At 36.5% G+C, this 12,130-nt stretch overlaps 3 protein-coding genes across 5 annotated transcripts; 1 reads left to right on the top strand and 2 right to left on the bottom strand.

The window, feature by feature from the left end:
• Window positions 1-666: 666 nt before the first annotated feature.
• AT4G35840 (RING/U-box superfamily protein) lies at window positions 667-2,505 on the bottom strand. 2 transcript variants are annotated; one of them, NM_119750.3, is made up of 5 exons: window positions 1,978-2,505; window positions 1,606-1,784; window positions 1,428-1,511; window positions 1,170-1,337; window positions 667-1,073 (listed from the first exon to the last, which is right to left on the bottom strand). In NM_119750.3, exons 1-5 carry the CDS (start codon window positions 2,132-2,134, stop codon window positions 951-953), a joined length of 711 nt encoding a protein of 236 aa, NP_195309.2. In that variant the 5' UTR covers window positions 2,135-2,505; the 3' UTR covers window positions 667-950. The 2 variants fall into 2 exon arrangements, with proteins under 2 accessions (NP_195309.2, NP_001329491.1); NM_001342376.1 differs by having other exon boundaries at window positions 852-1,337; window positions 1,978-2,294.
• A 2,550-nt stretch (window positions 2,506-5,055) lies between these two features.
• Window positions 5,056-10,648, top strand: ACO1 (aconitase 1). Of its 2 annotated transcripts, NM_119749.4 has the most exons (20): window positions 5,056-5,271; window positions 5,424-5,528; window positions 5,635-5,795; window positions 5,900-5,992; window positions 6,084-6,269; window positions 6,354-6,515; window positions 6,638-6,782; window positions 6,897-7,039; window positions 7,137-7,193; window positions 7,294-7,373; window positions 7,454-7,529; window positions 7,771-7,956; window positions 8,040-8,107; window positions 8,192-8,310; window positions 8,397-8,518; window positions 8,610-8,708; window positions 8,798-9,277; window positions 9,619-9,717; window positions 9,792-10,034; window positions 10,142-10,648. In NM_119749.4, the coding sequence occupies exons 1-20, from the start codon at window positions 5,268-5,270 to the stop codon at window positions 10,208-10,210; spliced, it is 2,697 nt and encodes an 898-aa protein (NP_195308.1). In that variant the 5' UTR covers window positions 5,056-5,267; the 3' UTR covers window positions 10,211-10,648. The 2 variants fall into 2 exon arrangements, with proteins under 2 accessions (NP_195308.1, NP_001119125.1); NM_001125653.1 differs by having other exon boundaries at window positions 5,160-5,528; window positions 10,142-10,619.
• Window positions 10,649-10,787: 139 nt separating this feature from the next.
• On the bottom strand, window positions 10,788-11,996 carry AT4G35820 (2-oxoglutarate (2OG) and Fe(II)-dependent oxygenase superfamily protein; the record flags this gene model as incomplete). The annotated part of the gene is made up of 5 exons (NM_119748.1): window positions 10,788-10,974; window positions 11,076-11,175; window positions 11,279-11,376; window positions 11,465-11,586; window positions 11,685-11,996. 5 exons carry the CDS (start codon window positions 11,994-11,996, stop codon window positions 10,788-10,790), a joined length of 819 nt encoding a protein of 272 aa, NP_195307.1.
• Between the last annotated feature and the right edge of the window lie 134 nt (window positions 11,997-12,130).

Genomic DNA, 12,130 nt, shown 5'->3' with positions numbered 1-12,130 from the left:
TGAATCTGTCGGAAGATCACGTGAAGACAACTAATATTTGTTCTTCTTGCGTTAAGTGAGAACTATTGACCAAAAGAAACCTTTATTTTAATCAAAGCTCGTGCAATTCCATTTTCGAAAACGAATTTCAAAAACACTTTTCAATCAACACACGACAACACTTGTAGAATTTTGTAGTAGTTGTTCAGTCGATACTGCTTCCCGTGATTAAAAACCTGTGGTTCATATTTTATAAATTTAAGTAATTAAAGTGCCAGATGACCAGATACAACGTTGAATACTCTTTTAACTAAACTTTAAATACAACAGACTACTCTTGAAATAAATGTTTAAAGTTTTTATAAAGTTCCATGTAATTCAAAAGACCCCCCAAATATAGAGGACTTATAGGCAAACCTAGAAAAAGCATCATGAAAAAAGATAGAGACTGATCAACATAACCATATTATTATTCACTTTGTTTGTTAAGTAAAACATTTAACCAAATGACAAGTTACAACACGGAAAGCTCTCGTAATAATTGCACTAGCCAAAATTGACATTGTAATTAATTACGTGTTGGTGAGTATTATTAATGTTTTGTTTAGATGTAAGAAGAGCTAATTAACAAACCAAATCAAGAAATGTGATTTGGCATGATTTTATCTCCTGGAGGCCCACACGAGCCATAGATTCACACATAGAATTCAATTTCTTTCCTTCACGTCATAACTACTGAATGTAGTTGTATTTACGAAAATTCAATCACTCACTTCAAAGTTTGGTGAGACCAACACACAATCTAAAGTCTTGAATTTAATGGGTTTGGTTAAGATCAACTTATTTCAAAACTTTTTTTTTTTCATTTCTTTGTACATATATAGAGACTCTAACCACATGATTACGAATTTACGACCATACAAGAAGAAGGAGAGAGAGGGAAGAGGCTGTGCAAATGGTAAGAAAAGAGATTACAGATCGCGTCTACACATTGGACAAGATCCGTGCCTGAAGAGCCAATTGTCTATGCAAGGCAAGTGAAACATGTGATGACAATGTGGCAAGCTTCTCACCGTTTCACCAAGTTGAAAATCCTGCAAAAAGTTACACAAAAGAAGATCAAGAACTAAACCTTTTGGTTCTGCATTTGGGGAATTAAGATTTCGTTTGAGCTGAAATGAGCAAAAAACCTGAAGACAAACAGAACATGAGTCTTTGTTGCCAGAAGCATCTAAGTTGTTTTTGCCAGTGATTTTGATTTTAGGTATTTTATCAACCAAATCTCCTGTTAACCCCTTTGAGCCACCGGTATCGAAAATACTCGAGAGCTCTTCGAAAGTTGAATCCACAGCTCCCATCTGATCAGTGAGAAGAGAGATGAATATGATTAGAGGAGATCTCATTGCTGATAATGGAACCAATAACACATTGCTAATAAAAAACTGTACCTGACTTTGAACCGCACTTAGCATTGCTGGACCTATTCGTTCCCGCACAAGTCTACCACTTATCAGACTAACAATGACATCAATCTACACAAAGATTAACAAGAAACAAGAATCAGTTCGAATCAAATCTGGAAAAAAACAGAGCAGATGAGTAGTTCAAATGAAGATCTCAGCTCACCAAGTAGAGGAGACATCCAAAACGTGACTCATTAGATTTCCAAAGAACAAGAGATGACTCAAAGACTTCGATAGAGAAAACAGCTCCCGAAATGGCTCCAACCGCCGCTCCTCGGATAAACCCACTTTCGGTTTCTTGGCCTATCAAAGCTCCAGTAAGTGCTCCAAGCAATGTGCCCACTGAAGAAGGAAACAACTTTCTTAGCTCTACATAAAAACCCAAAGTTGCAGATTCTACCCTACTCAACAGTAAAGTGATATCAATGATCAAATCAATCCAAAGCAGGACAAAAAGCTTCATAAAAGTTTCCAAGAAGTGGAGAGACATTCTTGAAAAGAATCAAGAAATTGTAATAGGAAACAAGAGACCGACCTAAAGCGAAGAAGAAAGTCAAGACCGCCGAGAGAATTGTCCCTAGAACAGCGGAGAGGGTGAAACGACATGCGTCTTTAATCCTTTCGATGAAATTCTCAAGAGAGGGACACGAAGAGATAGGACAAAACCCAGATTGGAATCTAGAAGAGGCCATTTTTTTTTTTACGGAACCCGCCAAAGATTAAAGAGACTCGAAACGATCTACGGTAAAAACAAAAACAGAGCTCAGTGGAGTTTATACAAGAGAAGAGAGAAGGAAGAGAAAGAAGATAGAAGAAAGAGGAGAGATGGGTTTTGCTTAGCCCTTAAGAGAGAAGATCCGATGTCTGGCCTACTTGCAATTAAGTTTTTTAACCTCAAGTAGGTGAAGTAAAATCTAGGGTTTGCCTGTCATGATCTATGTTGAAAACACCACTAATTTTTTTTTAATCATTTCAATGCTCGAAAGATAGAAGCAGAGAGTTATAAAGAAAAGGTTATTTATAGTTTAATAAAATAACTTCTTCGTTTTTTACATAAATTTTTAAAATGTGTTAGATTTTAATTATAAGAAAACTACGGGAGATATTTAGATTGTCTGAATAATACCAAAATATGGTAGGGTCGATCATTTTCGAATCATACAAGCAATCAGAAGAAACAATTAGATACGAAACAGAAATAATTTCTATACATGTTAACTATTTGAGGAAATCTCAAAATCTTATTTTGATTCTTCCTTTCCTTTTATAGTAAGAACCTTAATATGAGCAATACTTTATTGTTATACCAAACTAAAATGGGTACGGTGAGACTTTGTTATTGTGCTATTACGTGCGAGAAGCTGAATGATTACCCTTACCGTTTCTGTATAATTGTATTCCAAGACTCTGTGTTTTTCGATCTCTACAGTGGTAAGCCGATTAATTAATCATTTCAAGAGATAATTAGTTGCAGCGTATGTCTCATCTAATGAGTATTTGCATGATCGGATCATTTATATAACTTTGAAATTTTCATATTTCTTTATTTAGTCAAAATAATAATAATAATATTGTTGATATGTAAAATTTCAAAAGATGGACAGAAATAATGACATATAGTATTTATGTTTACTGAATATATTTGACAAGGCTCTATGACGATTTTTTTTAACATACTGTATTTCTTAAAAATATCTATCTACCTTAGATAGTTGACATGATAAAAAAAAAATATATATCTACCCCAATATATTTCACCTGTATTTTAATTTATAGACATTATGGGGCAATTAATGGTCCAGAAGCTGGTCCCATGAGTGATTAAATTGAAATCTAAGCATTTGCATGATATATAGTTACGTGTCACTTACATACATGTCTTGTATTGTTTAGTTTCACTGCTGAGAGTGAGTTTCTCTATGTACTGTAATGAACTTGGCCGATCGTGTTTTACTAGTTTTTCTCTTGAAAGAAAAATTCGTATTACTGGTACTTGGACTAAAATTTGGTCTCCACACCACTCTCCTCTAATCATTTTACAAACAATTCTATATTTGAGAGAGGATATTATTGAACATGATACAAATTAAATAATATTTTATGAGTACGTATTTGCATCTTGTGAGAAAGAATTAAGTGTTTTCTAAGGGAAATATTAACAATGGGTAAGTGAAAGTAACAGAATGTTTTACCTATAAGGATGTATAATAATATAAAGAGAGAGGAAAAGAAAAAGCCAAATAGACAAAGAAGATATAATTATGATTGGTAGGTTATCTACATGCTGACCAAAGTCACATTTTTACCGGTGGTGCGTCTTTGTGTTGGCGTGATTGATAATTTAACCCGGCCACCACTTGCATCTGCTCCTTAATTTATTTGTAATTGTATGGAAGCATCATCAAATCAACTCCATAAATATAAGATACTTTATAAGCTTTCGTCCATATTAAAATAAACAATTTTTTTTTTTTATAACTTCTTTCTTATTGATATTAGCTTAAAAGATCGTATAAACAAACTTATATACGATCAAACAAACTAAAAAAGAGAGTTCTTTATCAAAAACAAACAAACTAAAAAGAGACGATAAATGAAAGAGATAACAATAGTATGTAATTGTCCTTACATAAAAAAAAAATATGAGCCACGCCAAATCTAAAACGATTTCGTTAAACATATATAGTTCTCGATATTTATCAACAAAGACGATGTAATTCGTAATCTATATACGTACATCTTCTTAACTTTTTTAAAAATATAAAAAGGTGCTTCAGATTCAAGGGACTGAAACTAGTGAGGTTTCTTAAAAGCAGATATATACACTGACCACGTTCAGGTTAATAGTTAGTAGATTTTTAGGTGGATAGTAATATATTGATGGACAATATTTAAATACAGACTATAAAATTTAAGAGACTTGAAGTGTTCCTAAGAGTAAATTTAATTATACATTTTAATCATGGCCTGAAAAACTAAACAAGGAGGGGTAGAATAATTAATCATCTCAGCAGCTTTCCATCTGGACACACCATTCAGCTAAACGACATTGTTTAATCTCTAACCAAACTGGGCTAGACCGAACTGGGTACAAAGATGGGTTAAACTGGGCTAGGCCCAAATTAATCAGAACATAAATTTCGAACGGAGCGACCCATTTCCAAAATAAAAAAATGTTTTTTATATATATATATATATATATATATTTTTTTTTTTTTTAAATCGTTGCATGCAGGTTGGTGGCGATATTTTTTGGTTTTGTCACCAGGTGGTGGTGAAATAAACGACGATCATTGAATATTTTTGGTGTCTTGTATATGTTTGTGTCATTGTGTGTATTTTTTTTTGGTGTGTTGTAACGACGATCATTGATTGTATATGTTTGTCAGAAATTAAGGTTTTTTTAATCAATCAATGCCATGTGAAATTGAGAAACCTTGAAGAAAATTGGATTACATAAAACTAGATACTATAGAGAAGAGGCACATATCAGATTGGTGGATTATAAGTTTGTGAAAATAAAATCATGATTGAACAGATATAATTCACTTGATACAAAAAAAAGCAAAGAATGGATATTCACAAAAAAAAAAAGTTGGATAATTAAGAAAATAGAATATAAAATAAAAATAAAAATCAAACAGCCATCAGTTCTGACGAAAAGAGCCCACCACGGATCTGTCAGATTTATTTCCTTCTTACATATAAAAAAAATCTGAATCGGCTCAGGCTCGTGTAGCCTCACCAACTCCGCTTATAAACTTTCTCTCTTCTGAAAACAGATCTCTCTACTTTGCTTCTTCACTCGACTTGTATCTATCATCCATGGGTATCGATTTATCTGTTTACGATCCAAAATGATTCATGTTTCTTATTTCTTCTTCTCGCCGATGCTGATTTTCCAGCTATTTTTCGTTTTTTTGAAATCTGGTTCTGTATTTTGATTTGCTGTGTGGATCTCTGTTTCTGATGTGTTTTCAGCTTCCGAGAATCCTTTCCGAAGCATATTGAAGGCGTTAGAGAAGCCTGATGGTGGTGAATTCGGTAACTACTACAGCTTACCTGCTTTGAACGATCCCAGGATCGGTGAGTTTCCTTTTATCTCTGATAGATATTATAATATTTTGTTAGAAGACGTTGTTATGATCTCGTTGGTGAGAGTTTTATGAGAGAAATGTTGTGGTGGATGCAGATAAACTACCTTATTCCATTAGGATACTTCTTGAATCGGCCATACGTAACTGTGATGAGTTCCAAGTTAAGAGCAAAGATGTTGAGAAGATTCTTGATTGGGAGAATACTTCTCCCAAGCAGGTTGAGATTCCGTTCAAGCCTGCTCGGGTTCTTCTTCAGGTAGACAATGATTGGTTGCTATACACATTCTTGATGACATAATGATGTTTCTGATTTCCTGAAAATGCTAGAATGTGATATCATTTTTTCTATTTGTTTTTCAGGACTTTACTGGTGTTCCTGCTGTTGTTGATCTTGCTTGCATGAGAGATGCCATGAATAATCTCGGTGGTGATTCTAATAAAATTAATCCGCTGGTTAGTTTCCTCGCTTTTTACTGAGATTGGTTAATGATTTGTGTTCTTTTGGTATGCTATAAGGTTTGATACAAGGCCTTGATAATTGCAGGTCCCTGTAGATCTTGTCATTGATCACTCCGTTCAGGTGGATGTGGCGAGATCAGAGAACGCAGTGCAGGCAAACATGGAGCTTGAGTTCCAGCGTAACAAGGAAAGATTTGCTTTTCTTAAGTGGGGATCCAACGCCTTTCACAACATGCTTGTCGTACCTCCTGGATCTGGAATAGTTCATCAAGTAAGTAGAGGATTCAGGGACAACGGTATTGCTTGGAAACTTAAAGTATTTTTATGCTAAATTCTATAATTTTGCAATTGACAGGTCAACCTAGAATACCTTGCCAGAGTTGTTTTCAACACAAATGGACTTCTTTACCCAGACAGTGTTGTTGGCACAGACTCTCACACCACTATGATTGATGGACTGGGTGTTGCTGGATGGGGAGTTGGCGGTATAGAAGCGGAAGCTACCATGCTTGGTCAGGTAAATCAGATGCTCTTTCGGTCGAGAACTCATAGCTAACTGTCTAACCTCTTTCTGAAACTTTGGTTCTAAACTACATCCTTTCAATAATTCTAATAGACTTTCCATCTCTTTATATGCAGCCAATGAGCATGGTCCTACCCGGTGTTGTGGGTTTCAAGCTAACGGGAAAGTTAAGAGATGGAATGACAGCTACTGATTTGGTCTTAACAGTGACTCAGATGTTGAGGAAACATGGAGTAGTTGGAAAGTTTGTTGAATTCCACGGTACGTTGATAAAAGATTTGATATCATATTTCATATATGTCTCTTATTTACTTACATAGTACCTTACCGAGTTAGGCTAGCTCACATATGCATCGACTGCTTTTTCATACACAGGGGAAGGGATGAGAGAATTGTCTTTAGCTGACCGTGCTACAATTGCCAATATGTCTCCTGAGTACGGTGCGACCATGGGATTCTTCCCAGTCGATCATGTCACTTTGCAGTATCTAAGGTTGACAGGCAGGAGCGATGACACTGTAAGAAAATGCACAAAATGTCACATTTGGGAAAATCTTCATTATTTAGTGTGTTAAAGACTTTCATAATGGTATTGATTTGTGAATTGGATTGCAGGTCTCCATGATAGAGGCGTATTTACGAGCAAACAAGATGTTTGTGGATTACAGTGAGGTAAACCTTGGGCATCCTTAATACTTCATTTCTTATGCCTATTGTCATATATCATATTTGCATAACATATGCTTCACTTGGAACTTGTTGCACATCTCAGCCGGAGAGTAAGACAGTTTATTCCTCATGTCTGGAATTGAATCTCGAGGATGTGGAACCTTGTGTTTCTGGTCCCAAGAGGTACTATTAGTGAATGATTCGACAGAAAATTATCTAGGATCCATTCTACTTACAATGTCTATTCTCTGTGCACAATACAGGCCTCATGATCGTGTTCCTTTGAAGGAAATGAAAGCGGACTGGCATTCTTGCTTGGACAATAGAGTAGGATTCAAGGTTAGTACTCTCCTTTCTGTTGAGAAGATGTGAATGCTTGCAGTCCCGAGAGCTTAATTTGTAGGAAATTATGACACCTCTAGCTATTGTTACTGTAATTTTGAAAGAATGGTACGTATTCGAGTCTTTAAGCGGGTCCAATAAACTAACTTGTACGTTCTGCAACACTTCTGAATTTATAACCTACTTCCATTTTTTCAAAAATAGTGGTTAGTGATACTACTTATCCATGATTTTCCAGGGTTTCGCTGTACCTAAAGAAGCACAGAGTAAGGCTGTAGAGTTCAATTTTAACGGGACCACAGCACAGCTTAGACATGGAGATGTTGTTATAGCAGCAATCACCAGTTGCACAAATACTTCAAACCCTAGTGTAATGCTTGGCGCTGCCTTAGTTGCAAAAAAGGCCTGCGACCTAGGACTGGAGGTTTGACTACTTGTGTGATAGTGATTTAATATCTTTATGTGCAATGGAAATAATAGAAGTGTTTGAAATTTCTCAATTATTAGGTTAAGCCATGGATCAAAACTAGTCTTGCTCCAGGCTCTGGAGTTGTAACAAAGTACTTGGCAAAGAGGTGCTGCAGATACACCGTTGAATGTTTTGTTATTTATTTCCTTATCCTTTGTATTGTGTGGTCCTGAGTTTTCAAGTCTTGCAGTGGCTTGCAGAAGTACTTGAATCAGCTCGGCTTCAGTATCGTTGGTTATGGGTGCACCACATGCATTGGAAACTCGGGGGATATCCATGAAGCTGTGGCTTCAGCAATAGTTGATAATGGTAATTCCTTAAGTAGTTAATGAAGTAATGCTTCTTCACTTGAATTTTCGAAGGTCAAACTAAAAGATTTCTCATATATGTACAAGACTTGGTGGCATCCGCTGTGTTGTCTGGGAACAGAAATTTTGAGGGACGTGTTCACCCGTTAACAAGAGCTAACTATCTAGCTTCCCCACCGCTTGTTGTAGCCTATGCTCTGGCTGGAACTGTATGTTAATGCTAACTCTAAAGCCATTTCACAACATTCAAGCATTCTTGTTATATGAAGCACAGAATCATTCACATGAATATTCTTGTAGGTTGACATTGATTTTGAGACACAGCCCATTGGAACTGGGAAAGATGGAAAACAGATATTTTTCAGGGACATTTGGCCCTCTAACAAAGAAGTTGCTGAGGTAAATATATATGGGCTACTTGTGTAATACGTAAACAATGAGATATTATAAGTGGAGGGGATGCCAAATTCTCTGTTTCGATTTTTCAGGTTGTTCAATCTAGTGTCCTTCCTGATATGTTCAAAGCTACATATGAAGCAATCACCAAAGGAAATTCCATGTGGAATCAGTTATCTGTGGCGTCAGGTACTCTCTATGAGTGGGACCCGAAATCAACTTACATTCACGAGCCGCCTTATTTCAAGGGCATGACCATGTCTCCACCCGGTCCACATGGTGTGAAAGACGCATACTGTTTACTCAATTTTGGAGACAGTATTACCACTGATCACATCTCACCAGCTGGTAGCATCCACAAGGACAGTCCTGCGGCTAAGTACTTGATGGAACGAGGTGTGGATAGAAGAGACTTCAACTCATACGGGAGTCGCCGTGGTAATGATGAGATTATGGCGAGAGGCACTTTTGCAAATATCCGTATTGTCAACAAACACTTGAAAGGAGAAGTTGGTCCCAAAACAGTTCACATTCCCACTGGAGAGAAGCTTTCTGTTTTCGATGCTGCCATGGTATAATCTCACTTTTTTTTTTATCCTTTTGAAAACATCAAATTCAAGCTCTTTGGTCATGAGGTTGGGGTAGGATTACGATAAGCTTTGAATAAGCACTACAGCTCTACTCTTAGCTATAGGTCTACTGTATCTAGCCTAGGACTGAATGTAGTAGATTAGAGCTGTTGTGAGTTGGTTTATAGAACAGTTAGTGAAGGCTGAGGTAATAATAATGTCTCAGCAGATTGTCTTGGGGGTGGAAATTTTGTTGTTTGATTCTCTGATTTGGTCAGTTGGAATTAGAATAGCAGTTCATAGCTTTGTTTTAATCAGATTATTCTCTCCTCGTGCTGTACCAGAAATATAGGAACGAGGGACGCGACACAATCATTTTGGCTGGTGCTGAATACGGTAGTGGAAGTTCTCGTGATTGGGCTGCCAAGGGTCCAATGCTTCTGGTACATTTTCTGTATTTAACAAACACGTTCTTACACTTATTTTATGCGGTTTCTTTAAAAAATTGTGACAACAGGGTGTGAAAGCTGTGATTTCAAAGAGCTTCGAGCGAATTCACCGAAGCAATTTGGTGGGAATGGGAATCATACCTTTGTGCTTCAAGGCGGGAGAAGATGCTGAGACCCTTGGCCTAACGGGTCAGGAGCTTTACACCATTGAGCTCCCAAACAATGTTAGTGAGATCAAACCAGGACAAGATGTAACAGTCGTCACAAACAATGGCAAATCTTTCACATGTACACTCCGATTTGACACAGAGGTAAGTTATCTCTAGATGATATATTTTCGTCTTTTCGTCTTTGAGTTTTTTTTTTAGCTCTAAAACAAAATGAGATGAGATAAGTAAGAGGAATTTGGAATCGACAGGTGGAGTTGGCTTATTTCGATCACGGAGGGATTTTGCAATACGTTATCAGGAACTTGATCAAACAATAAATCTGGTAACACCAGAGACTTGAGTTATATATCCCAAGGTTTGTTGCAATAAAAATGTTTGCAGGGAGGAGGACGAGAATGACTTTAATTTAAACTTTTGCTTTTGTTCTTCTTCGTCTCTTGCTTCGTGCTAGTCAATTGGAAACATTATCACTGTCGAGTCATTTTTTTTCTTTCAAATAAACATGCGAGCTCTTTTTTTGTTGTTGTTGTTCATAAGCATTGTCAATGCTGCATTGATAGAAGTATACTCTACCATTAGAAAATAAACACAAATACACAAAGTAATCTAAAGAGCTAGAGGATGAAAATTATCTTGTGAAGGTTGTACAAAAACATTAAAAAAAATCTGAGATGATCCAAAGGATTGATTATCACATTCGAAGTGATGGTCAGAGATTACCTCTTGGAATGTTGTGTAGAGTTGATGAACTTATGAGAGCGGAACCATTTGGTTGATGCCCACTTGGTTCCTTTGATTACTGGACTCCCACCTAAATCAAACAGACAAATTTTTGAGAAATTTGTTTTACATCTCATGATCTCAAACAAGTTATAATTAAGGGTTTATTACGATTTAAAACAAGTTTAGAGAAAGGCAATGCCTCTTACCATGCTTACTCGAAGGGTCTCGAGACCCGTCGGGTCTCATGCTCCAAAAGAGTAAAGCGTCTCCCTTCTTCGGTCTAACAGAGACTCCTTTTTTACTTTTAATTCCTTTGGCTTCAGGGAAAACTGTTTCGCCGCCTTTATCAACATCCGAGCTAATTAGTCATACGATGAGAAAAGAAAACAAGATTAACTTATGCAAATATTGTAAAATTTTTACATGGCTGATGAGAAAGATTATAAAGGGTTTACATACAGATACATAAGAACCGTAGCAATTCTTTGAAATCCGTCAAAGTGAGGCTCAAATTTCTGCCCAACTTCATAATTGATAACTTGAAGCGTTTCTCCGTTTTCTGCACATAAATTACATAAAACTTCACAATAATGTAATGATCTTAGACCTTGTTTGGTAAGAAAATCCAAACTATGGCCAGTTTAAAAACAGAAGCCACATACCTTGAGGAATGAAGGTGAATTCTGAAATCCTTTTCTCAATCTCTTTGACGATTTTGTCATGTCCACTTCTAATAAAAGTTCCTGAACTCGTCCGTGAGCTGCACATTAACATATTTCCAAATCTCAAATCTTTCCAAACTAAACTTAATTAAAGAGGGAAAATCAAATGAAAATAGAGTACATAACCTGCTTTCTTCACCAAGTCCAGTTAACGCATTGCGCACCTTGGACCTCGCCATACTAGGTTTCGCGAGGCTAATCAAGTGATCACATTCTTCGTTTGTCTTACAAATTTTAAAGAAGAGAGCCTAAGATCAAATCCTAAACATTTGCATATAAATCATGAGAGAAACATGTGTTCCCTAGCTATATATGCGTGTTTACTGGAGGAGTGAAAGAGAATTACCAAGAAATTATGGTAAACAAAAGCTCTAGGCTCCTTCGTTATGACTTCGAGCCAACGCTCGTTTGGAAAGCGTAACGAAGCAGCAACCTTCACCATGCTACAAGTAAGTGTTGTTAACAAAGGGGACAAAGAACACAACAAGATCATGTCCTTAGTTTTTTCCTCAATTTTCACATCCACGGACACTTGTTCACCGACTAATTCATCGAACGTGTTGATGTGCTGTATTAGATCTGAAGTTTCATATATCTTCAGCCCCTGCAACCTCTGCCTCAGATACAGTATGGTAGACACTGACGTCGACTTAGACATTGCGTTCACAAGTGAGTCAGAAAATATACATGAACTCGTAACAAAACTTAGAGAGAACACGAATCTAGGGTTTTCCTTTTATGAATTGTGTGAGTTCATAAAATACAAACTCTAATATATATTTTTTTGCCGTC

The sequence above is a fragment of the Arabidopsis thaliana genome, chromosome 4 (genome assembly GCF_000001735.4).
Source record: "Arabidopsis thaliana chromosome 4, partial sequence".
NCBI classification, from domain to species: Eukaryota; Viridiplantae; Streptophyta; class Magnoliopsida; order Brassicales; family Brassicaceae; genus Arabidopsis; species Arabidopsis thaliana.
This window is presented reverse-complemented; position numbering and strand designations above follow the sequence as displayed.